A 27,414-nucleotide genomic window follows, 5' to 3' on the forward strand; every position below is an offset into this window, starting at 1 on the left:
TATAGCCTCGGCTAGCCTAATCGAAGATAAGATTAGCCTATATGACGAGATCTAGGTCAGTCTCTATATTCATATAGTATGGATTTTATAGTTTTTTTTTTTTTGTACTATTGCTAAGGTAACAGATGACCATGTAGGTTCATTAACCAACACAAACTGGTGTCTACATTTCTCACACCCTCTCCATTTGTATTGCGCTACCGTGGCAACAAACAAAAACAGAGCGTTTGTTCACTTCTCTTTGCTCTTTTGTACTCCTGAGAACTCCAGTCATGTACACCTCCGTTATGGGATGTTGCTTTATCAGTGGTCAATGTTTGTCTACCTGTCAGAACCAGCGACGCCTGAATGAAAATGGGGGGAAAACAGATAGGAAGATTCAATGCGTTTCACCTTCCTCTGCCCACTCTTGCAACACATCTTAACAACAAAGGGGTTTACTATCTGCCCCTTAAACGCACCTTTGTACTCAATAAGTTTATGCCAGTCAATACCCAGGACACAGTGCTATAGATGTTACTCTGTAGGCTACTGAGTTCGTCGAGTATTGTTCAATGGATAAAGCCGAGAACATGAGCAAATTGTTAATGGACGATCAGTGGCCAAACCAGCGCACCTTAAATTACCATGGATACCAAGATTCAATTAGCTCTGTTAGTGCTTTGGCTAGGCCTAGGATATGAATGAATGAATGAATCGTTTAATGACCACACGACCTAGGTCGGTGGAATTTGTTTTCGGTACAGGTGGACAGCTCAATACAGCAGTGTCAAAAAAACATACACACATTGCACATAACTATCACATGGACATGTACACACATAACCACAAGACAAGACAAGAACATATTTACAATTTATAAAGTGCAGTACGTGGGTAGTACAGGGTTAGTGCAGTGAGTCAGGTGTTGAGAGTCCTTATAGCACTGGCTTGTTCTGTGCAGACTATTTTAGATTTCCCCTGCATACATTTCTTATCCTCCTCTGGTGTAACACCATCTTGTGAGTTTAGAATGATAAGGTTCTATCTCCGTTTAGGGCAGTTCAGAGATATTGAGCGTCAACGTTTTTACATTCCATTATGTTTTGTGAGATGGAACCTTTGTATTTTATTAATTTCTAACTAAAACATTTCAACATTTAAAAAAATAACACCACACAGGCATTAATAAACACCTAATGGATCGGATTATGTAAAAAAATTCGAGATGGAGATATAACCTTATAATTCTAACGTCACAATCTGTCAAACTTAGATGCAAGAGCGAGAGAGGAGTGTTTCAGCTTCCATTCATTATTGATGGACCCAGGCCTTGTAAAGCTCACTGATTGAGGGCACCCGTAGAGTGGGAGTTTCCCAAGTGTACCGGTTGGGTCACTCACTGGTGGTTGTACATTGTGTTGTGAATACAGCCTGGAGCTAACCACAGGCTTCCTGTGTGTGTTGTGGATATTATTTTAGAGACTAGTTTTTCAGAGCTAGGGTTAGGGTTAGTAATGCAAGTTAACCATACATACCACATACTTAAAAATATATGTAGTTCCCAGTTGTACAATAGGGCTCCGGGCAGCTGAGAAGAAAATGAAGAAAAACCGGCCTCCCCGATGACCTAAATCTCTCTCTCTCCTCCTCAACTACACCTTCTCTCTCTCTCTCCTTACTATCATTCCAAAATTCAATCCTCTACCCAAGGAAAGTTTTCTCCACATTTTCCTCCCTCCTCCACCTCCCTCCTGGTCACGTCCAAGCGGGCAACAACCTGCCGCCTCCATCCTATCCCCTCCCTCCTATCCCCTCCATCCTATCCCCTCCCTCCTATCCCCTCCATCCTATCCCCTCCCTCCTATCCCCTCCATCCTATCCCCTCCATCCTATCCCCTCCCTCCCTCCTATCCCCTCCCTCCTATCCCCTCCCTCCATCCTATCCCTCCATCCTATCCCCTCCCTCCTATCCCCTCCATCCTATCCCTCCCTCCTATCCCCTCCATCCTATCCCCTCCATCCCTCCTATCCCCTCCATCCTATCCCTCCATCCTATCCCCTCCCTCCTATCCCTCCATCCTATCCCTCCCTCCTATCCCCTCCATCCTATCCCCTCCCTCCCTCCTATCCCCTCCATCCTATCCCCTCCATCCTATCCCCTCCATCCTATCCCCTCCATCCTATCCCTCCCTCCTATCCCCTCCATCCTATCCCCTCCATCCTATCCCCTCCATCCCTCCTATCCCCTCCATCCTATCCCCTCCATCCCTCCTATCCCCTCCATCCCCTCCATCCTATCCCCTCCATCCTATCCCCTCCATCCTATCCCCTCCATCCTATCCCCTCCATCCTATCCCCTCCATCCTATCCCCTCCCTCCTATCCCCTCCCTCCTATCCCCTCCATCCTATCCCCTCCATCCCCTCCATCCTATCCCCTCCATCCCATCCCCTCCATCCTATCCCCTCCATCCTATCCCTCCCTCCTATCCCCTCCATCCTATCCCCTCCATCCCTCCTATCCCCTCCATCCCTCCTATCCCCTCCATCCCCTCCATCCTATTCCCTCCCTCCTATCCCCTCCATCCTATCCCCTCCATCCTATCCCCTCCATCCCTCCTATCCCCTCCATCCCCTCCATCCTATTCCCTCCATCCTATCCCTCCATCCTATCCCCTCCATCCCTCCTATCCCCTCCATCCCCTCCATCCTATTCCCTCCATCCTATCCCCTCCATCCTATCCCTCCCTCCTATCCCCTCCATCCTATCCCCTCCATCCTATCCCCTCCATCCCTCCTATCCCCTCCATCCCCTCCATCCTATTCCCTCCATCCTATCCCTCCATCCTATCCCCTCCCTCCATCCTATCCCCTCCATCCTATCCCCTCCATCCTATTCCCTCCATCCTATCCCTCCATCCTATCCCCTCCCTCCATCCTATCCCCTCCATCCTATCCCCTCCATCCTATCCCCTCCATCCTATCCCCTCCCTCCTATCCCCTCCATCCTATCCCCTCCATCCTATCCCCTCCATCCTATCCCTCCATCCTATCCCCTCCATCCTGTCCCCTCCCTCCTATCCCCTCCATCCTGTCCCCTCCCTCCTATCCCCTCCATCCTGTCCCCTCCATCCTATCCCCTCCATCCTATCCCCTCCATCCTATCCCCTCCATCCTATCCCCTCCATCCTATCCCCTCCATCCTATCCCCTCCCTCCATCCTATCCCCTCCCTCCATCCTATCCCCTCCATCCTATCCCCTCCCTCCATCCTATCCCCTCCCTCCATCCTATCCCCTCCCTCCATCCTATCCCCTCCGCCTTTCTACAATCCATTTCCAAAGACCTCATTCCGTTCCTCACCACCATAATCAATTCGTCTCTATTCACAAGATCCCTGTCACAGCTGCCTTTGAGACAGCCAGAGTCAAACCGACTCTCGATCCGTCTGCTGTCCATAACTACAGACCGGTATCCCTTCTCTCCTTCTCATATAAAACCCTTGAACGTGCTGTCTAACCAACTGTCTACCTCCTTCAGAATAACCTCCTCGACCCTCACTCAAGGCTGGGCACGCTACTGAGATTTCTCTCGTTGTTGTCACAGAGGCCCTCCACTCTACTCGAGCTTCCTCCCTCTCGTCTGTTCTCATTCTTCTGGACTTCTTTGGGCATTTCGACACAGTAAACCAACCAATCCTTCTGTCCACCCTCTCCGAACTGGGCGTCTCTGGCACTGCACTCTCCTGGTGTGCGTCCTTTCTGGCCGATCACTCTTACCAGGTGGAGCCTTCACCACTAGGCCAGGCTCTCTGTCTCCGCCATCAGACCTCTGCAGCTCATCCAGAATGCTGCCGCCTGTTTGGTGATCAATCTCTCCAATTCTCCCATGTCACCCCCCTCCTTCGCACGCTTCAGTGCCTCCCCGGTAGCAGCTCGCATCAGATTCAAGACCCAGGTGCTCGCCTACCGGGCAGCAAAGGGAACAGCCCCTCCCTACTTCAAGCAATGGTGAGCCCCCAAACCCCTGCCCCCCCCAAACCCCTGCCCGATCGCTCTGCTGTCTTCCTACTGCTGTCAGGACTGCAGAGTCACAACCTATCTTCTGCCGTAGATTGAACACACAGTACAGTTTCTTTGCTGTAAATAAATTATTATTATTATTATTATTATTATTATTATTAACAATGATAATAATAATAATAATAATAATAATAACAATAATAATAATAATGACTGATGGATAGATGATTCACTTCCTTAGACAATGTGTTGTTTTGGATAAAGGCATATGCTAAATCTCAAAAATGTCAAATATAAGATAACCTTATTAATGTTTTTTGGGTCAGTTCAGCTTTGTGTTTTCTTGTTGTTTGTTTTTGCCCAAGAAATGGCTCATTGACAGATAAACACTCTCCTTAAGAGTCCACTTTATCTACCGTAAACACACTTTGCCTAAGCCTGAGATGGACTATAACCTGGGACTGACACAACACAAGTGGGAGCGTGTGGGGCGGGGGGGGGGAGTGTCAGTGGGTGCACTGCTCCACATACAATATCCCCATTGTTCACTTTTTAGTGTTGGTCATAAAGCATTAAGCATGAAACTCAATCACCCTGTGTACAAGCGGTCACCTTGAGATGTCTTAAGGAGTGGTCTGGAAACTGCCAAGGGCTTAAAGCCCTTAGATAGATTCGTATGTCCGTTTTCCCGAGGTGGGTTGTCTTAACAACATACTCAATAGTAAACCAGTAGTAGGATAGCCTACACAGTACACACACACCTTACAAATGAGTGTAATAAAACACTAAATGGCTAATCCACCTTGACGTGGCTTTCAATCACAGGTCAGGACTGCAGGTTATGACGAGTTGTGAGCCGAACAAACAAAGTCCTGCTCAGAAACCATGATGGAGCGTTCAGCTCTGCAAACAAACCCAGAGCACTGATAGGTCCAGAGGGTTTGGCACCTGTCTGAGTAATGTGTCACAGGGAGGTCAGAAAGTTACAACCGACGCATTAGTGACAACGCTCTTTGGAATGGGAGGCATATTCTAATCTCTAATGACTGAGAGATTACTCAGTGATTCCCACAGCATGTTAATACTTTGGGGGGCCCCCAAAGTATAATGGCTCCCCCCAAAGTATAATTTGTGCTCAGTGAGTAAAAAAAAACTTAAAAAACCATAAATTATACTTTGGGGGGAGTTTGTGAGGATGTTCATACACACTTGGTAAGATGTGTGTGTGAAAGAAGACCACAAAAAACAGCAGTGACTGCTCTCAGCTGTTTAACACTTAAAGACCTAGACACCATCACCAGTTGTAGGTTGTCTGAAGTGCAGTGTTACTATGAAAATTCACTAGAATGCAGGAATTGAGAAAAAAAATCTCAACATTTTTCACGGGGGGGGGGCGCACCGAGTCGTTCCCCCAAAGTATATTTAATTTCTGCGGGAATCACTGTTACTGGTAGGCCTCCAGTATGTCATTAACTAACTCCCTTCGGTGTACTGACATCTGTCCCTAATATTGCTCATATCTCTTTTGATTTTGTTGTTGTTGTTGTTTTTCACTTTTTAAACCTATAATAATCACTATAGAAAACAAACTTAACAGGCTGTATGTTGCCAGGTTTTTAGAATAGCTATATCCCATAAACAGTGATTCAAGAGGGACTTGGATCATAACAACATTGGGCTTGATGGCAGTTATGGGTATTATCTGTTCCCTCTTCCCTGCGGCTCTCTAATCTGTCACCGATAGCGACAGTGATTACAGAGTTTACAGTTGCAAAGATCCTCTCTAAACTGTCGGATTACGCCGTGGCCGCCGTGGCTACGTGCATCAGGGGAACCCCTCCGAGCGACACGCTGATGACATCGGTTGTCAACAATCACACAGTTATCTTAAACATCACAAAAATGTCTGTAAACGATAATTAGATGTTGCTTTTAAACATGCTTTAAGTTTCCGTCGAGTTTCGACTCATTTGATCCCATTGGTCTTGGGGGTGTGACAGCCAAAGTTAGATCGTGTCACCAGAGCACCAGCCCATAATCTACCCCCCCCCCACACACATTTTTCCTCGTTGGTGCTCGACATATCTTAGTGTCTTGACACAGGCCTGTCAAAAGACTGACTCTACAGAAACCCCTGGTGCAGAAATAAACTACAAACTAAAAGACAAGAACCATCACTGAACTACAGAAAAGGCTCTCTAGCTGTCGGCTAGTTGTTTGGGATACGGCCCGTATATGAATGTAGGTTTTAACCTGCCACAGATGGTCTCGGAATGCATCAGTCTGTGAGATCAATGGCCTGTGCCTTGTTGGCTGTGAATGAGGCTGATTAATGTCACATGACTGGTCTGTCTGTTACATACAGGGATACACACCTCCTTCCCTCTCTCTTTCCTGCTCTTTTCTTCAACACTATGTGCAATATGACCACCCTAGGGTACATAAGGTTCAGAGATAGGAAATGTTAGAATAGGTATAGCATAGCATAGAGTACAGCACAGTGTTTTATTTGTACAGTATAGTATAGTGGATAGTGTACATAGCCTTTATTTATGTAAACCAGCTCCTTTCCCTTCTTGTTTTTTAGTTTTTCTTTCCTAGCACCAGGGGAGCCACCCCTCCCAAATTTCGTTGTATGGTACCTGTACTATATCAATGACAATAAAGACCATTCATTCATATCAGCCATAGCATCTCAGCTAGTGGGACTGGTCACCTAGCAACGCGTCACATGGTCACCTAGCAACGCGTCACAGTGTTCTCACTGCAGTGGGGATGATTTGGAATGAGCCATGCTGCACTGACACAGGCAGGTCACACACACACACACACACACACACACACTCACACACACACACACTCACACACACACACACACACTCACACACACACACACACACACACACACACTCACACACACACACACACACTCACACACACACACACACACTCACACACACACACACACACACACACACACACACGCACACACACACACACACACACACACTCACACTCACACACACATACACACACACACACACACACACACACACACACACATACTAAAGGGGATGCTTGTTATGACACTATGGCTGTGGGTGACCTTGCTCCAGTGTGTGTGTGTGTGTGTGTGTGTGTGTGTGTGTGTGTGTGTGTGTGTGTGTGAACAAGGACATGTTTCCCAGCTTCGTTATTCACAACCAGGCAGGACCCAGCGGACGTCTTAACCACACCAGTGTGCAGCGGGTTGGAAAGTCTGGCTATTTGCATAAGCTGCTTGTTGGTTGTTGGTCGTCGATGCAATTGAAATGACAAGGTGTCATGCTCGAGGGTCTATCGTTTAATGTTAGTAAAAAATATTATTTGTGCAGTTATCACACCAGGAGCAGATGAAAACGAATTGGATTTGTACTATGTTGCATACTACAGTGAAAGCATGTAGTATGCAACATAGTGCATGTTTTTGCACTATGCATGTTTCTGCCTCTATTCCCCCACTGATTCAGAGGACTGACATAGCCTACTAGGAAAATGCTAAATGATGCAAACTACAGTGAAAGCATAGCCTATTCTTTTATAGACATGGCAGTCGTTGCGACTGGTGAAACATCATGGCCCCAGCTGCCATGTCTATAAGTGAGCTGCCATGTCTATAAAAGAATAGGCTATGCTTTCACTGTAGTTTGCATCATTTAGCATTTTCCTAAGAGGCTATGTCAATCCTCTGAATCAGTGGGGGAATAGAGGCAGAAACACATGGCCAGAGTTTATATAAGGAAGTCGTCGACTTGTTTGTTCTCTGGTAGTTCCATTACCCAGCAGCAAAACGACAACGTCTTGCCCTCTTAAATGGGGCGTTGACTTGTTATTGAACCATGACTTAATGAAAAACCCTGCAAACCCTGTTATGCAAAACAGCATTCTGATTCGTGTAGTTTCTGTACTGTAAGCTTCAGTAGACCCAAGCAGTAGGCTAAGGTCTGGAAGAGCAACAAGACTGAGCGGGGACATGGTTCTTTTGACTCATAAACTTAACACAACCATGCTCACAGAAGTGCACTCAAAGTTCTCTAATGTCCATGGTAGATGGTAGATGGTAAATGGTAAATGGACTGCACTTAGGCTAGGCCTGTATAGCGCCTTATTCCAAAGCTCTTTACAATCATTCACACACACATTCACACACACCAATGGCGGCAAGCTACCATGCAAGACGCCGGCCCGCTCATTGGGAGCAATTTCAATGTCTTTCCCATGGACACCTTGACACCTGAAAAGCCGGGGATCGAACCGCCGCACCGCTGACCTTGTGATCATTAGACGCCGGCTCTACCTCCTGAACCACAGCTGCCTGGCTAGAGCAGGCACCACTGCCAAGCTTCCCTGTGGCACCACAGCCAAGCTTCCCTGTGGCACCACAGCCAAGCTTCCCTGTGGCACCACAGGGTAGTTTAGTTTTGTCCGGCATGCAGATTATTATCATATGGCAAATACTTTTTTTTCTTTTTTTTATCATTGAAAGTGAAAAGAGTTTGATTGAGATTCTAGTGATGCCTACAGTAGGCTCTCAACCTATCAATGTAGTTGTCATTTAAACGATCAGATTCTGTTTAAACACCAGTACGACAGCCCATTTACAGTCCGAAAATGACCCACTTTGTTCATTTGTAGGCCTTCTGTACGATGCTAACATCACCTCATATTTAGAGCAGTTATTGAGGAAAATTGTTTTACTTTCATATCCAGGAATGTGTCTAATGTCGCCTAAATCATCTTATATTGCTGCCTCCTCGCAGACATAATGCTGCTCCTCAATGAGTGCGTTATAATTGCGCTAATTGTCGACAATGTGAACATTTTGTTGGCACACGACACAAGGCTGTTGGAGTGGTAGAACAAATGAACAACTGACATGCTCTATCCAAAAGCTCACCAAGCCATGACCTCGAACCTGTACCACATTGTTGTCCACAATGGGGGTAACAGCACTTACTGGTAAATGGTAAATGATAAATGGACTGCACTTGTATAGCGCCTTTATCCAAAGCCCTTTACAATGGCCTCTCAGTCACCAATTCACACACACATTGGCGGCAAGCTACCGTGCAAGGCGCCGGCTTAGGGGTTCAGTGTCTTGCCCACCTCGATGCGTGGACAGGAGGAGCCGGGGAATTGAACCACCCACGTTGCGATCATTAGACGCCGGCTTTACCTCCTGAGCCACAGCCGCCCCCTAAGTCCTCCAGAGCCACAGCCTCCCCCACTTACTGAGAGAGCTTCTCTTGATCTCAGGGGGCCTGTCACAATCTCCTGCTGTGATATGTCCTTCCTTCTCAAGAGGGTGAAAACTGGGGAGCTTAGAGGATTTGACGAGGGATGTGAGCTGTGATGTGAGCTGTCATCAGTCGGCTTTAGAGCGTCAGGCACATTCAGAGTGGCACCAATCCCTGCCATCCATTTTCTGAAATGCAACGAAAGTCATTTCTTTGCTTAAAGAAGCTAGAACTGAGTAGACGCCCCTACGGAGAGGAGCAGTGAACGAACGCCCCAACGGACAGCACCAGTGAAAGCCTGTTTAAATACCCTTTCAGCGCTGCTTTCTACCTGTTCTCTCTTGTCTTTTTTTTGGTCTTAGTTCCTTTGGGTGTGACATTGAACTAGAAAGGTTGACACAGGCCACTTGTGGTGACAGAGGACACACGTCTGTCAGTGACTGAGCTTCTGTCCAGTGGGGAGTCATCCCCTTCATTGTCCGCCGGTCTTCACACAAACTCATCCTCCGGGTCACACATGAAGGATAACGGCTAATCTGGCGTTCCAAGTTCTGAATTCACAGTTTGGTCTTGGGCCGCAGCTGCTGTAAGCGCTTTAGTTCGTCCAATTGTGACCTGTTTGTCCTGTTCCCGTAGGATTAAGTCGTTGAAGACTTATTCTTTGTGCAAAATGTCTTGCTGTGTCATTGTGATTGTATTAGAATAGCATAAATGAGTGAATTACTAACCCACTGTTAGTTGTTATGTCCTCAAGATATTTCCAAATTTCTAATGAGGTGATGATAATCAAGTTTTTCAAGAACAATAGCAATCTTTGACTGGTACAATTCACTGCGCTAATATCATCCATGCCATAGTGGCAAACTTACACACACACACACACACACACACACACACACACACACACACACACACACACACACACACACACAAACACACACACACACACACACACACACACACACACACACACACACACACAGTCTCATGTTCCCTGTCCTTGCTGCTGGTTATTTGTGGATCATGATTCAGGGGCCCAAAGTCCCCCCAGATCAGGTTGATTTACTAAAAGCCCAGGGAAAGGACACAATCCTTAAGAGACCCAAAACCGACAGTATGTCCCCTAAGCAGTTTTCCCACGCAGCACTGAACTCACATATCAACATTGCTATTCGGTTGTTAAGTCTGACGTCACGCGTGACGTTTAGCAATTTCCGGGTCCAAATAAAAGATTCCCCGCACCAGAGTACCAGTGTACTAAAGCACCAGAGTACCAGTGTACTAAAGCACCAGAGTACCAGTGTACTAAAGCACCAGAGTACCAGTGTACTAAAGCACCAGAGTACCAGTGTACTAAAGCACCAGAGTACCAGTGTACTAAAGCGGTAGAATGACAGTTCAATCGTTTTTTAGACTCGGATCTATTCATACAACAAGGGACACAGCACTTTCCTGTTTTTCCCATATTGTCAGCGTCTTTGAGCCTCGGAAAAGCGCTATTCAAATATAATGAATTATTATTATTACTGAGGCATTTCGAAGAGAGCGCCTCAGCCAACGTTGGACCCGGAAACACGTCACGACTTAACAACCGAATTACATAGCTAGGCCTAACACGAATCCTGTAAGATATTCATATAATATTAAAGCACTAGATTATCTGTATTTAAAGGGACTTAAAAGTTCAGTGACTGTTGCCATGTAGGCTATGCATATGGCAGCTTGGCCTATTCATCACAGCAGCACGTCCGTGTATTTTGCCCTCGCATCATGCTGGGGCAACAGTCCCTTTAGTTTGACTGGCGGACCATTCTAGGCTAATTCGAGGTCTTTGCTAATTTAGTGGCATAAGTGCCTCCATCAAAGTGGAGGAACGACCTGAGCCAATGGTCTGAGGTGTCATATCCTGACATATCCTACAACTACCTTATTGAATCTCCCAGTAATGTATTTCTGACATCTATCACTGTTTTGGTAGTCTGTCCAATGTGACTAGCTCACTTGCCCACCTCCACCGGCCCTACGTTTGGCTATAGCTTGCTGTTCATTATTTTGATGATAACTCGTAGCTAGCTAGTTATAACATCTTCATATGTATACTAATATACAGGCTTTATACTGATTAACAGTTCATCACATTGGCAAATGCATCATCTATGCCCATTGAACAGATTTATTATCCTTCAATCCATCTTAAGAAAACGAATGTAACACTCTCATCTAGGGATTTACACGGCAAGTCTGTAAGGACACTGTTCACTGTTAACCATTTGCACCCGAGCTCGATTTCCCCCCAAAAAGGGGCGTGGTCGCTCTGATGACAGAGAGGTGACGTATGACTGCTCTGATGAATTTGCCCCATGTTATCCATTCATCAATAGTCTATTCAGACTTTGTAACGTAGGCTATACACAACAGGTATTTATTTTCACTAAGTCAGTGACAATGTGCTCATACAGGAATAATTGATGATTCCACAAATGCATTATCCCTACCCTTAAAACAATGGTAAGGAGTTAGTCAGTCCCATGAGGCCTAATTTGTAACTAGCAGGCCTGGTTAGCGAGACAGCCATGCCTGAGTCAGCTCTATCTACTCTGTTACAGTAGCCTATAGTTGTCACTTCTCTGCTGTCTCAACAGTGCTGTTCTCTCTCAGCAGGCAACAGGTTCAACCTGCTCTTCACTTCCGCTGCCGGAACTCCCCACAGCTGTGTGCTCACACGTTAAACTCACACATTAAACTCACACATTAAACACATTAAACCCTTTGCTTATGTTATCTTATGTTATATCTTATGTAACTCCATTGCAATTCTTCAATCTCTTGCTGTAAGGAGATGATGGCCTGGTTGACTGAAGCATTACGGCAGCTGCTAGCTAAGTAGCCTGGTAATGCAGCTCCTAGCTAAGTAGCCCAGTAATACAGAAATCACTGTTGTTATGGGTGTGGGGTTTCCTAGGCTTCCTTTTATCAGAGATCTATTCTATTAGCCTAAGTAGGCGGCGTAATTAGCCTGTCTGAGGAGCACAATTGCGGCGGTTGAACCTGCTTTGTGTGTCCTGGTGAACAGAGTCTTCTGCTGTCTCATCCATGGACTGCACTTACATAGCGCCTTTATCCAAAGCGCTTTACAACGGCCTCTCATTCATTCACCCATTCACACACCAATGGCGACCAAGCTACCATGCAAGGCGCCGGCCGGCCCGCTCACTGGGAGCAATTTGGGGTTCAGTGTCTTGGACCAAGGACACTTCGACATGTGGCCAGCCGGGGCTCGAACGGCCGATCTGCCAACCTTGCGATCATTAGACGGCGGCTCTACCTCCTGCGCCACAGCCGCCCACCTAGCCTATAGTTGGGTCCCAGCAGCCTCCCATGATGCTTTATGTTTATAATGATGTTGACCCGGGCTGAGGTGAGGATGTCTCGCTGTGACTGTCGCTTTAATTGGAAAGCCTGCAGTGCGTCTTCAGTCGGTGGTTAATGCGCTTCTCCGAATCAGTTTACAGCTCCCCAGCCAGGCCTCCATTCAGCGGTCTCTCCTCTCTCCACAAGAGGGAACCTTCAGGGATGAAGGGAGAGCCAGGCGGCCTATGTGTGTATCCCTGTTTAGGCATAGAAGCATCTCCTTTGTTTATCCACCTGGTTAGGACGCCTCTTAGGAACTGTGGAATAGTGCCGGTTTTTCGAGCGAGTCCAGTTGAAAAGGGAATAGCTCTTCCTGCACCACACATCTTCTTAGTTAAGGGAATAGCTCTTCCTGCACCACACATCTTCTTAGTTAAGGGAATAGCTCTTCCTGCACCACACATCTTCTCTGGATTTGCCTTCCCTCAGAGCTGGTGCAGTTGTGCTTCGAAAACAACAGTGAGCCTGTGTGAAAGAGTGTGTGTTAAAACACAGAGAGAGTGTTGCTTTCCAGCTGAATAGATGAGAACACATCAGACGCGCCATATTCTCTGGAGAATCTGGTTCACGGAGCAGGCTGAAGCCGTGCCAAGGCTGTACCGTTGTACCGCTGCTCACGTGTTCAGACGTTGTTGCTTCTCGTGCTTTTCAGCGTCACGTCATTCGCAGACTCTCCCGCTGTGTCCTTCCCTCTTGTCCTGGTATAACCTTGAAGACCCTTTGTGTAGCAGTGCCTCACCACCAACGGGCCTCACCGTTACACGGCTAACAGTGCGACGTGCTAATGGACGCATTGTTAATTGGCCGTGCTCAGTCAGTGTGTGAGCGTTGGTGAAAGGGGAGCAGGGCTACGTTGCATACCTGCCTGCCTGCCTGCCTGCCTGCCTGCCTGCCTGCCTGCCTGCCTGCCTGCCTGCCTACCTGCCTGCCTGCCTGCCGCTCCTTTCACTACTCTTTGCCATCCAGAGCAGATGGTGCTATCATGATACCCTTGCCCACGCTGAGGGGCTTAAATACTGCCGACTCATAGAGGCTGTTGATTTTGTGTGTGTGTGTGTGTGTGTGTGTGTGTGTGTGTGTGTGTGTGTGTGTGTGTGTGTGAGTGTGTGAGTGTGTGAGTGTGTGATTGTGTGTGTGTGTGTGTGAGTGTGTGTGTGTGTGTGTGTGAGTGTGTGAGTGTGTGAGTGTGTGAGTGTGTGAGTGTGTGAGTGTGTGTGTGTGTGTGTGTGTGTGTGAGTGTGTGAGTGTGTGAGTGTGTGAGTGTGTGAGTGTGTGAGTGTGTGAGTGTGTGTGTGAGTGTGTGTGTGTGTGTCTGAGCCTCAAGGCTGCACTTTAACTCAGTGGCACGATGCCATTCGGGAGGTGGCATGACCTCCTGCAGTGGTGTAAATATAGCAGTGTGACAAATTCTTACTCATGGCTGCTGCCTTTTGAAGTCTTCATTGTTAGATCCCCCTTATGCAATACTGCAGTTGTCGTCCTGGTCCATCCTGTGTGTCAGACTGCAGAGAGGCTCAGGAGTAATGGGATTTGTGGGGTGGGGTGGGGGGGGGTCACATACTTTCAGATACTCTCCATTGACAAGCTAGCCTCTCACAATGAGATGTTTCTCTTTCCCCTGAAAACAACATCAGGCAGTCTCCACTTCGGCCTTGACAAAAGGCATTCATTTGGCAGCTAGTCTTCAGGGACTCTATCTGAGCCCGCTTGAACGTTGAGACAGGCCAACTGTATTGCCTCCTAGACCTAATTGGATCAGCTTACAAGCTCCAACAAAATGAACCAGCGAACGAATGATTTCGATCAATGATACGTCTGCTTTACATCTGCTATAATTGGTGTGTTGTCAGACGGTGGACCCTCTGTCCTCTGCAGAGGACGGCAGTCACGTGTGTGGAGTCAGTGTCTACAGTATGAGGAAGCTGTTTTGCATAGCCACTACCGCCTCTACTTAAGGAAATCACTCCAGGGGTCGGGTGTGTGAGTGTGTGTGTGTGTGTGTGTGTGTGTGTGTGTGTGGGTGTGGGTGTGTGAGTGTGCCATAGCAGTGATGCAACAACAAAACATGTTCAGGGTTCCCACGGGTCCTTGAAATCCGTGAAAGTTTGTGAATTCAAGAAAAAGAAAAAAAAAGGTCTTAAAATAGACATGGGTCATTGAAAGTGCTTGAATTCCCCCTGTTGTCTGTGAGCGGATAGTTCCTATTATATACATTCTCATCTAGGTCTGTCTCAAACTATGCCGTGTTGGGTCCTTGAATTTGAGGGAATTGAGTCTTGAAAGTCCTTGGAAGGTGCTTGAATGTGATGTTTCAGAAGGTGTGGGAACCCTGCATGTTTCGAACCTGCTTCTTTGGCCTTGCAGCAAGTAGACCCTCCCGTCCATTGTCTTTATGTTACAGTGACCTTTGTGGTATTTAGCAGACGCCTTTATCCAAAGCGACTTACAACAAATACATTTGTCTGACGTAAGTAGATCTATCCATCAGTCATCATCAGAACCAAAGTTATCTATGCTAGGACCAGGGTCTGGGCCAGGGTTAGACCAGGGCTAGGACCAGGGTCAGGGCCAGGGTTAGACCAGGGCTAGGACCAGGGTCTGGGCCAGGGTTAGACCAGGGCTAGGACCAGGGGGCCAGTGGCAGTCACGATGCTAGAAGAAGGAAGAATTCCTTCCCCCCCCCCTTATAACAGTAGTAGAGAAACTGTACAGGGGGCTAGTGGAGATGAAGAGGTCTTTAGGAGGGACAGTTAAGATGTGTTGTCAGATAGCATGACTGTGTCCGCACTGGTTTGGTTTAGGCTCTGAGTGTCATAAACTTAACTTCCTCCTGTCAGGACTGGCGTTGTCACTAACTTCCTGTGGCTGGTGACGGCTTGCAGGTTCTGGCCAGCGCTCAGGCCTGTTTGTTCAATGGCTTCTCACACCCCTCAGCCGTATCTGATACTGTCTAGTGTTTCCAACAGGATTTTGTGAGACTCGCGTTGCTCGCGTGTAAAAATACTTTCCATTCGTTATGAGACTAGGTGGGACAGATTGGACTAGTATGGCGGGCCGCCACAGTCTAGGTAATTCATGGGAAACACTGATAGACATGCTTCTGTCTGTTGTAATGGCAGAAGGGCAAGCATGTCAAACTGTCTCACGGACGATCACCTCAGAGCTTGGTTTACCCTGAATTACTGATGACGATGACGACTTTGGTCCGAGTTGAAGTTGGATAGGAGTTTTAAAATACGCATTTTGGTATGTGTTGAGTTTCAATTGTGAACGTGGTTGCTCACTCAGAAACCGAAATGGAAATTTGATGTGGTGAGAGGTTTACTCACAGAAGTGCAGTAAAGTCACAGGTGGTGCTTTCATACCATGGTCAATCATGCTCATCTCGATGAGTTTCAGAGATGACTTTTTGAGATGCCACTCAAAGTGTTAACACTGAGAACTATGGATGTTTACATTTTCTTTCTCCTCCATCTCTCTCTTTCTCTCTCTCTCTCTCTCTCTCTCTCTCTCTCTCTCTCTCTCTCTCTCTCTCTCTCTCTCTCTCTCTCTCTCTCTCTCTCTTCTCTCTCTCTCTCTCTCTCTCTCTCGGAACGCAGGGTTCCACCTGATCCCGCGGCTGTCCGGCATCGTGCCCGAGAGCTGCCTGCTGATCGTGGTGGGCCTCCTGGTGGGCGGGCTCATTAAGCTGGCAGGCGAGGAGGTGCCCCCCGTGCTGGACTCCAAACTCTTCTTCCTGTGCCTCCTGCCCCCCATCATCCTGGACGCCGGGTACTTCCTGCCCATCCGGCCCTTCATGGAGAACATCGGCACCATCCTGATGTTCGCCGTGGTGGGCACCCTGTGGAATGCCTTCTTCGTGGGCGGCCTGCTGTACGGCGTGTGCCAGATCGAGGGCGCCAACCTCCAGCAGGTGGAGCTGCTGCCCTGCCTGCTGTTCGGCGCCATCATCTCCGCCGTGGATCCCGTGGCCGTGCTGGCCGTGTTCGAGGAGATCCACATCAACGAGCTGTTGCACATCTTGGTGTTCGGCGAGTCTCTGCTCAACGACGCCGTGACTGTGGTGAGTGGTGGCGGCCGCAGGGCTCTCGGGTGGCGCATTGCTGCACGGTAAAATCCAACGCAACGCTGACCAATGTGGAGTGGAGAACAATGCAATTAGGACACAATCCAATTCGACGATCATTGTTCCAATCCCCTTGAGGGCAATTTAGGAGACGTTCACAAGAGGATGAGCATAGACTCTGTAGACACAGAGAACATGATGCAGCACCTTTTTTGACATACAATTATGAGTCTTTTTAGGAAACCGAGGCGGGGATCGAACCCGATTGCGGCCTTCCAATTGCTAGCCGACCTCTCTAACCTCTAGGCTACCTGACCTCTAACCTCTAGGCTGCCGCTGCCCCCTCCATTTGTCGGACTCCCAGTGCACCACCCGAGGCAAAAATCGATTTTCAATTAAGAACTCTTAACACACTTTCAACTGCTATCCTGCCTTTACCCTGTTGAAACTGAGTAGTTTTGTGATTGACCATCACTCCCGTCATCTTTGAAAATAAGGTTTGAGGGGGGAAAAAACACACTCTTGAACAGATTTTTCTTGGCTCTTTTTTTTTTCTTTTTTTTTTCTTCCAGTGATTTTTGCGTTAGGCACAGCAATTCCTCAGAACACTGCTTTCAGTTCTGTACTGGCTCTAACTCGGCTCTCTCTCCCCCCCCCCCTCACTCTCTTCCTCCCCTCTCTCCCTCACTCTCTCCCCGTCACCCCCTCTCTCCCCTCCCTCCCTCCCTCCCTCCCTCCCTCCCTCTCCTCCTCCTAGGTGCTGTACCACCTGTTCGAGGAGTACTCTGGCGCCGGCACGGTGACGGTGATGGACGTGTTCCTGGGGGTCATCTGCTTCCTGGTGGTGGCGCTGGGCGGGATCCTGGTGGGCGCCATCTACGGCATCCTGGCGGGCTTCACGTCGCGCTTCACCTCGCACACGCGCGTCATAGAGCCCCTCTTCGTCTTCGTCTACAGCTACATGGCCTACCTCTCCGCTGAGATGTTCCACCTCTCCGGCATCATGGCGTGAGTCGGGGGAGGGGGGGGATATACACACACACACACACACACACACACACACAGACTCACACACACACACACACACACACAGAAACACCCACACTGTTCACACACACACACACACACACTGTTCACACACACACACACAAACACCCACACTGTTCACACACACACACACACACACACACACACACACACACACCCACACCCACACCCACCCACACACACACACACACACACACACACACACACACAGACACACACACACACTCACACACAAACACACACACACACACACACACGTAGGCGGCTGTGGCTCAGGAGGTAGAGCCGGCGTCTAATGATCGCAATGCTGGAGGTTCGATCCCCGGCTCCTCCTGTCCATGTGACGAGGTGTCCTTGGGCAAGACACTGAACCCCAAATTACTCCCAAAGAGTGGGGCCGACGCCTTGCCTGGTAGCTCGCCGCCATCGGTGTGTGTGAATGGGGTGAATGAGAGGCGACTGTAAAGCGCGTTGGAACAAGGCGCTATGTGAGTGCCGTCCTCACACACTCAATCTCCTGTCTGTCTCTTAGCCTCCTTGTTGGTTTTTCTTCAATATTTTCCTCAGCTCGTAAATCGTTGGGTGACCTGCAACCTGAGTGCAGTGGGAAGAAGGGGGATGGTTTATTGGATGGAATGACCCATGTGATCCAGTCAAGCAACACATGACCTTTGACCTTTTGACCTTCTCAGGTCTGCCGAACGACACCGCTACGTGACCTACGTTCATCAACACCATGTTCGGTTTAGTCTAGATGTATTTTTAAATGTATATTTATGGGAAAATGCTAGTACTAATGCTAGATTCATATATTCATATGTTCCGTGATAAGATGGTGAGATCAATGGAACATGGCGACCTTGCTCTGGCGCGGCCGAGGACAGATTCATTAGAGTTGTTCCCCCAGCAGCAGTAACTCACCTGTACGTCCTGACATGTCCTCGGCTTTCTAACGGACCGTCCTGATGTACGTCTCTGCCGCATTGACACGGCTGGTGGATTTATAGATTTATATTTATAGCTCTCTGTCGTGCCTCCAGCCTGGTATTGTTGTAATACATATCACCCTCCTCTCCCCCGTAAAGAACAAGGTGGTGAGTCATGGATCATAAACACCAGTGCTGCCCAGTTCGCCTGGTTTGTCGGGCGATATGATTCCACAGCTGGTTGGAGGACAGTCTCTATTCCAAGGCCTTATGGCTGTCCTTGCCTTCCGTCGTAAATAAAGGATAAAGGGCTAGTAGTACCTACCACAGGTAAGCCTTTGGCGCAGTTATAAAGTAACTAGCCTTCTTCTTGTTTAATACACCAAAAGCAGAACAGCTTGGAAGATTACTCTCACAATGAAACTGTGCAGAATAATGGAAAACTACTAGCGAATCACGTCGCTAATATCTCTGGTTACGGTAGAGCTGTACCTTAATTGCGCTAACATTTCAGTTTAATTACATTTGTTACATAATTACAAAATCTATTTCACCTTCTCAACCTCAGACACTTCCAGTATATGACAGGGGTGACCTCTCTCTCACTCTTCTCTCCCTCCCTCTCCCTCTCTCTCACTCTTCTCTCCCTCCCTCCCTCCCTCTCTCTCTCCCTCCTTCTCTCCCTCCCTCTCTCTCTTCCTCCTTCCCTCCCTCCCTCTCTCTCTCCCTCCTTCCCTCCCTCCCTCCCTCTCTCTCTCCCTCCCTCCCTCACGTCGCTAATATCTCTGGCCCTTACAGCACACCCGCTGTCACGGAGGAACCTCGTGCTTGGAATAGAGAAACGGTTGCTAGACAGGGGAAGGGGATGTAGCTTGAGTTGAGTTTCCACTCCGAAAGAAAACAAAAAAAACAAGCTGATGAAATGAAAGGAAACCCTGGTTTTGTGGAAACCTCTCTACACCTCTGTAACCTAATGTTATTTTAGTGTCAACACCACCGTGTTACTGAAGCGCGGCTCTGCCCTAACTGATCTCTTTGCGGGCCCTGAGCCAAGTCAACGTATGGTTGATTAGGCAGGAGAAAAACACCTAGGGCCAGTTTCACACGGTAATAAACCTAATCCTCCACTAGGCTTCAGGCCTTGTCTGTGAAACCGGCCCTTAGGATTCAGAACAGACACTTAACAGCCTTTGTTGTTGTTTTTTTACATTTTATTTGATGAGATTTGGGGATACTTTATGGTTCTATATCGTGGAGCTCCGCCCCATAGGGGAGCTCTGCTCCTATTGGTTTACCCGCTACCTAAAGTAGCCAATGACTGAATTTTTCAATGCCTGCGCCCGCCTGGGGTGCTATATAAAGGGGTGTACTTCGCCCCATCATTCTCCCAAAAAGTTCAGCACGGGTTTATATCTGAAGACTGAGAAGGACGACTACTAAGACTGGAGAACCCGCCAGACTTTTCCCTTCAAGATATGGATCGTCCGCCGCCTATGGAGAAGTTCCTCCGGGACGCCTGCCGCTGCGACTTCCAAGCAGCGGAGGAGACTTTCCCTTCAGCGATGGATCGTCCGCCGCCGACCACGAAGAAGTTCCTCCGGGACACCTGCCGCTGCGATTTCCTAGCAGCGGAGGACAAGCACGACTTCTGCCACGTCTGCCTCGGCCCCGAACATGCCGAGGCGGCGTGGTCGCCTCCCCCAGCTGCCTCCCCTTCCACCTCCTTTCCGTCGCGGAAGGGCGAAAGGGGATGGCCTGGTTCAAGGAGAGCGTTCCCCTGGCGGGCACTATCTCGGGGATGCTATCCGACTCGAATAGCTCTGCCGATGATGCGTCCGGACAGGCCCCAGAGCGGCGTTCTGGGCAGGCACCTCCCCAAGTAGGGATGGTCCCGCCCGCTCAGCCGGCCCTGACATCACGCCGCCCTCACCAGCTGAGTGGTCGGTGCCTGTGTCAGAATCAGAAAGCTCTGATGAGCTCGGTGCGCAGGCGGCGGCGGCGGCGAATAACATCGCCGTGTTTAACGCCGCCATTGCGAAAATCACAATAAAGAGCATTGTTACACATAACAAACACTCTTTACAGACGGTAAGTCAGACGGTAAATCCCTAAGGAGGATTTTCCATGGTATCTACCAGAGCGGAGACCCACCTGCCTTGTCAGAGTGTGGTCGAATCGCTACCGGTTAGAAACAAGCGGAGACTAGCCCAGCTTACCGGCGTGTGGCCAGCTCTCTGCCTAGCGGACTTACCCCTATCACGACACGAGGCGTTATTTACATCAAAAACCCCTCCATGTCTATCAAGACCTGGCCCAGCTCATGAGCGTGCGGCCGGTTCTTTGATTATCAGGCATAATAAACCTGCGTCAATAAAGAGCATTGTTACACATAACAAACACTCTTTACAGACGGTAAGTCAGACGGTAAATCCCTAAGGAGGATTTTCCATGGTATCTACCAGAGCGGAGACCCACCTGCCTTGTCAGAGTGTGGTCGAATCGCTACCGGTTAGAAGCAAGCGGAGACTAGCCCAGCTTACCGGCGTGTGGCCAGCTCTCTGCCTAGCGGACTTACCCCTATCACGACACGAGGCGTTATTTACATCAAAAACCCCTCCATGTCTATCAAGACCTGGCCCAGCTCATGAGCGTGCGGCCGGTTCTTTGATTATCAGGGATAATAAACCTGCGTCAATAAAGAGCATTGTTACACATAACAAACACTCTTTACAGACGGTAAGTCAGACGGTAAATCCCTAAGGAGGATTTTCCATGGTATCTACCAGAGCGGAGACCCACCTGCCTTGTCAGAGTGTGGTCGAATCGCTACCGGTTAGAAACCAGCGGAGACTAGCCCAGCTTACCGGCGTGTGGCCAGCTCTCTGCCTAGCGGACTTACCCCTATCACGACACGAGGCGTTATTTACATCAAAAACCCCTCCATGTCTATCAAGACCTGGCCCAGCTCATGAGCGTGCGGCCGGTTCTTTGATTATCAGGCATAATAAACCTGCGTCAATAAAGAGCATTGTTACACATAACAAACACTCTTTACAGACGGTAAGTCAGACGGTAAATCCCTAAGGAGGATTTTCCATGGTATCTACCAGAGCGGAGACCCACCTGCCTTGTCAGAGTGTGGTCGAATCGCTACCGGTTAGAAACAAGCGGAGACTAGCCCAGCTTACCGGCGTGTGGCCAGCTCTCTGCCTAGCGGACTTACCCCTATCACGACACGAGGCGGGTTAAACACCCCTGTCTGTAGCCGTATAGAGGGGCCGTTATTACATCAAAAACCCCTCCATGTCTATCAAGACCTGGCCCAGCTCATGAGCGTGCGGCCGGTTCTTTGATTATCAGGCATAATAAACCTGCGTCAATAAAGAGCATTGTTACACATAACAAACACTCTTTACAGACGGCAGCCCATCCCTTTTCGAAATGACCCCACCTTGGGCTGTGCCACCTCCTCGGTGGGCAGCGGCGGCTGGGGTCATACAGAAATTCAAGCTTTTTCTGTCGACTGCACCACAACAGACGGCCCAGCCGCTGTCGTTGCGTTATGCAGAATGACTAGAAGGGACAGGTATTCTGTCGGGCTGGCTAGACAGGACATTGAGGAGGGGATATGCACTACAGTTCATTCAGCCTCCTCCGCCCTTCAGGGGCGTGAGAGAGACTGTTTTTTGTCCTGCCCGATAAAGACACGTGCGCTCCGGGAGGAGATTACGAATCTCCTAACAAAGGGCGCAGTGACATTGGTTCCGAGGGACCAGTGGGACATGAGATGGTACTCCCCGTATTTCCTTGTCCCAAAGAATTCGGGAGACATGAGACCCATACTAGATTTCAGGGTCCTCAACGAGAGAGTGGCGAAACGCCCCTTTCGTAGATACCTGAGGGTCGCGTATTTCGTGTGCCAATCACAGAGTGGCACAGGAAATTCCTACGTTTTGCTTTCCAAGGGAAGGTTTACGAGTACACGCGCCTGCCCTTCGGGTACGCGCTTGCTCCTCGTTTTTTCTCCAAATGCGTGCAGACAGCACTCGAACCACTGAGGCGTAACGAGATACGCATATTAGCATATCTCGACGACCTACTGGTCTTGGCCCAATGCCCAAATCGAGCCATTCGGGACGCAACCTCACTGGTGCAGCACCTCACTCAGCTGGGGTTAGCTGTAAACTGGACAGAGAGTGCTCCGTGGCCGGCTCAACAGTTTTCCTATCTAGGCATTCAGTTGGATACTGCCGAGATGAGGGCCAGTTTATCGGCACCACGGAGAGCGACACTGACGTCAGCTCTCCGGGTGTGTCGAGTGACAAATACAATCACCGCTCTGTCAAGGATGTCCTTACTAGGACTGAGGTCTGCAGCCCATGTAGTGGTCCCCTTAGGCCTGTTACACATGCGCAGACTGCAGAGGCGGTTCGCACGACTGCGACGGGTTCCAGTGAGACGCCGTCGCAAGTTGATTGTAATACAGAGATCGGTCAAAACCGACCTGAGCTACTGGAGAGACCCGCGCGTCATCGCGCGCGGAGTCGCCTGAGTTCGCTGAAAGCTCTCCACATTCCAGGTCTGCTCAACGAAGGAGCAGATCTGTTATCACGGGGAGGCCCGAGGGACGACGAATGGAGGTTAGCACCCTCCATTGTGTCGCTGATTTGGGCACGGTTCGGGCAAGCAGAAGTGGTTCTGTTTGCGTCACGGACGAATGCGCAGTGTCGCCTTTGGTTCTTCCTGCGCGAACAGGACAACCCGCCATTGGGAGTCGATACATTCGCACACCACCCATGGCCGAGGGTCCTGTTATACGCGTTCCCACCTCTGACATCTATCCTCCCACTGTTGGCACGAGTGAGGTCAGAGAGGCTAGAGTTAATTCTTGTAGCCCCGGACCGTCCCGGAGCCCCGATTTCCGGAACTGATGGAGATGTTGGTAGAGGGCCCATGGCCCATACCTCATCGACAAGATGCACTCTCTCAAGCCGGAGGCTTGGTGAAGGGGCCGCCTATGAGGGGGGGCCCCTCATGGCCTGGTTACTGAGAGGGATTGTTAGAACGCAGGGGTCTGACAGACGCGGTCATTCAGACCATTCAGAGTGCGCGCGCGCAATCCACTGCAAAGGGATATGCGGCGCGCTGGCGAGTTTTACACAGTGGTGTGAGGGACAGGACGTTGACCCTGTCTGTTGTCGGGTCGAAACGTTCTTGTGCTTCTTACAGTCGCTGTTGACAAGGGATTGGCGGCGGGAACTATTAAAGTTTACGCGGCTGCCATCTCAGCTTGTCATGAGGGTTTTGCGACAACGACACGGGTTTTTTCAGTCATTCGCTGGTTAAGCGTTTTTGACTGGAGTGTGTGGGCTTAGACGCCCTCATAGGACTCTAATGCCAAAATGGGACCTGTCGATTGTGCTAGAGGCGCTGTGCGTGCCCCCATTCGAACCCATTGTCACTGTGTCGTTGCGTTTTATTGTCTCTCAAGACGAGTCTACTCCTCGCCTTGACTACGGCTAAGCGAGTGAGTGATTTATGTGCTCTCTCGACACGGGCAGATTGTTTGATCATATCTGATGACGAAACAAAAGCTGTGTTACGCCCTAACCCGGCTTTTATCCCTAAGGTTAATCGTGGGTTTAGGGTTCAGAGCTGTGCTCTGAGCGCCTTTTTTCCTCCTCCTCACGACGGAGAGAGGGAGAGGCGTTTACATTGTCTATGTCCGGTGCGCGCGTTGGCACAATATGTGAAGCGCACGGCAGGACTGAGATCTTCTCCCCAGCTTCTGATCTGCTACGGCGGACAGAAAGCCGGGGCACCACTCTCGAAGCAGAGGCTGTCCCATTGGAATCGAAGGGGCAGCCCGTGCCGACTGGCATTCGGGCTCATTCCACCATGGCATGGCCACATCAGTGGCCATTCTCAGGGGAGTGGGAGTGGAGGAGATATGTGAGGCGGCGTCTTGGTCGTCGCCATCACTTTTTTGTACGGTATTACTTGAAAGATATTTCTTCCTCATCCTTTTCTCATTCTGTCCTCAGTTTTGCTGATGACTGATGTAGTGGGAAGGCACTTGGATTACCCTGGTCATGGGGATTCTATTCAAGTGCTGTCAGGATGAATACGGATGTGCCTGGGGAGGGGACCCTCCTCCAGGACATGTTCCGTTAGATCAACAACCCTACGTGCTCACGTAAGGGTTAGATCAGTGATATTTCTTCCGCATCCTTTTCTCATTCTGTCCTCAGTTTTGCTGATGACTGATGTAGTGGGGAAAGCACTTGGATTACCCTGGTTGGGGATTCTATTCAAGTGCTGTCAGGATGATTACGGATGTGCCTGGGGAGGGGACCCTCCTCCAGGACATGTTCCGTTAGATCTACAACCCTACGTGCTCACGTAAGGGTTAGGTCAGTGATATTCTTCCTCAATCCTTTCTCATTCTGTCCTCAGTTTTGCTGATGACTGATGTTGTGGGAAGGGCACTTGGATTACCCTGGTCATGGGGATTCTATTCAAGTGCTGTCAGGATGAATACGGATGTGCCTGGGGAGGGGACCCTCCTCCAGGACATGTCTGTTAGATCAACAACCCAACGTAAGGGTTAGGTAAGTGATATTTCTTCCTCATCCTTTTCTCACTCTGTCCTCAGTTTGCTGAGGACTGATGTAGTGGGGATGGCACTTGGATTACCCTGGTTGGGGATGTTATTCAAGTGCTGTCAGGATGATTACGGATGTGCCTGGGGAGGGGACCCTCCTCCAGGACATGTTCTGTTAGATCTACAACCCTGCGTGCTCACGTAAGGGCTAGATCAGTGGAGCAGACTCGTGTGGGTTGGGCCAACTTTTTAAGGTTGTCTTGAACCAACATCAGTGGTCAGCTCCGGGTGCCGCTGAGATTGTTTTCGGATTAATAGTCTCAGTGGGGGTACATTTGGCCTCGCTCGCTCCGCCTAAACCAATAGGAGCAGAGCTCCCCTATGGGGCGGAGCTCCACGATATAGAACGATAGTTATGGAGATAGACTCCAGTTCTATGAGTGGAGCGGAGCCCCATAGGGCTGCTGGCCCACTTCGACTCGTTCAAACCCGGCTGTTTTGTATGTTTGGGAGAATGATGGGGCGAAGTACACCCCTTTATATAGCACCCCAGGCGGGCGCAGGCATTGAAAAATTCAGTCATTGGCTACTTTAGGTAGCGGGTAAACCAATAGGAGCAGAGCTCCCCTATGGGGCTCCGCTCCACTCATAGAACTGGAGTCTATCTCCATAACTATCGTAATCCCTCTCTGTGTTCTCTCGCTCTCTCTGTGTTCTCTCTCTCTCTCTGTGTCTCTCTAGGCTGATATCTCTGTGTGTGTTCTCTCTCTGTGTCTCTCTAGGCTGATATCTCTGTGTGTGTTCTCTCTCTGTGTCTCTCTAGGCTGATATCTCTGTCTGTGTTCTCTCTCTCTCTCTGTGTGTCGCTCCAGGCTGATATCATGCGGTGCCGTGATGCGGCCCTACGTGGAGGCCAACATATCCCACAAATCCCACACCACCATCAAGTACTTCCTGAAGATGTGGAGCAGCGTGAGCGAGACGCTCATCTTCATCTTCCTCGGCGTCGCCACGGTGGCGGGGCCGCACTCCTGGAGCTGGACCTTCGTCACCGCCACGGTCATCCTGTGTCTGGTGTCGCGCGTCATGGGTGAGTCTTCCTCTTCCTCAGTCTTCCTCACGCAGGCCGTTAACCTGCCCTGCCCAGGCCAGGGTTAGGGTTCGGCCAGGCCAGGGTTAGGGTTAGGGTTAGGCCAGGCCAGGGTTAGGGTTAGGGTTAGGGTTAGGGTTAGGCCAGGGCTGGGCTGCATCTGTTCAAAGGCAAACCCCCCCCCCCCCCCAAAAGAAAACAACAACGTCAAACAAACATGGATTTCGAGAGATCTTAAAGTGCCAATCATGTTCTTTAATTTGAGATATTCTGAGGTGTATGTATGCTCTATGCCAGTGTTTCTCAACGCTCTCCTCGGGGCGCCCCAGCCGCTCCACATATTTGATCTGTTCCACCACCAGCTCACCTGATTCAACTAATCAAGTAAAAAGCAATTATGATTTGTACTTGATCAGTTGAATCAGGTGTGCTGGTGGTGGAACAGATCAAATATGTGGAGCGGCTGGGGGGCCTGAGGAGAGGGTTGAGAACCACTGCTGTATGCTACTGATATTGTACGTTTTAAAAAGGAGAAGTGACTGAGTTGACCTATAAAGTCGCCACATTTCAGTCAGGAAATGACCCAAGAGGAAGAGGAAGAGCCGCTTGTGATTTCCACTCAGTCCTCTCTGTTGTGGCGTTGACAGTCTGGCAAAACAGACTTGTCAGAAACACTAACCAGAATCCGTCTGTGCGAGCCGACTCTACCCCTCCCTCTCTCTCTGCTCGCCGGGATTATTATTATTATTGTCACTACTAGACAATAGGCAATTCATCATAATATTGGGCAGATGATTATATTGACAGACCCATTACACACACACTCACTTGCGGCTTGCTCTCTCACTTACTCTTGCAGTTGCACGCACGTACGCACACACACACACACACACACACACACACACACACACACGCACACGCACACAGACACACACACACACACAGTGACGGTCACTTGCAGTCCATTGGGGTCCATGGATATCAGGAACTATG

General features: G+C 49.4%; 2 protein-coding genes across 2 annotated transcripts in view; one reads left to right on the plus strand and one right to left on the minus strand.

Moving 5' to 3' along the window:
• LOC308166216 (death-associated protein kinase 2-like) overlaps nucleotides 1-27,414 on the minus strand; it is a gene marked incomplete at its 3' end in the record, with an annotated part of 351,334 nt that overhangs the window by 135,871 nt on the left and 188,049 nt on the right. The window lies entirely within an intron of this gene.
• Nucleotides 1-27,414, plus strand: part of slc9a1a (solute carrier family 9 member A1a) — a gene marked incomplete at its 3' end in the record, with an annotated part of 45,360 nt that overhangs the window by 4,589 nt on the left and 13,357 nt on the right. Inside the window, exons 2-4 of the mRNA XM_080540084.1 lie at nucleotides 16,288-16,751; nucleotides 17,512-17,762; nucleotides 26,204-26,421. Coding sequence (XP_080396210.1) covers nucleotides 16,288-16,751; nucleotides 17,512-17,762; nucleotides 26,204-26,421 — 933 coding nt within the window. The remainder of the gene's footprint in view (nucleotides 1-16,287; nucleotides 16,752-17,511; nucleotides 17,763-26,203; nucleotides 26,422-27,414) is intronic.

The sequence above is a fragment of the Nansenia antarctica genome, assembly GCF_963989245.1.
Source record: "Nansenia antarctica genome assembly, chromosome: 10".
Taxonomy (NCBI): domain Eukaryota; kingdom Metazoa; phylum Chordata; class Actinopteri; order Argentiniformes; family Microstomatidae; genus Nansenia; species Nansenia antarctica.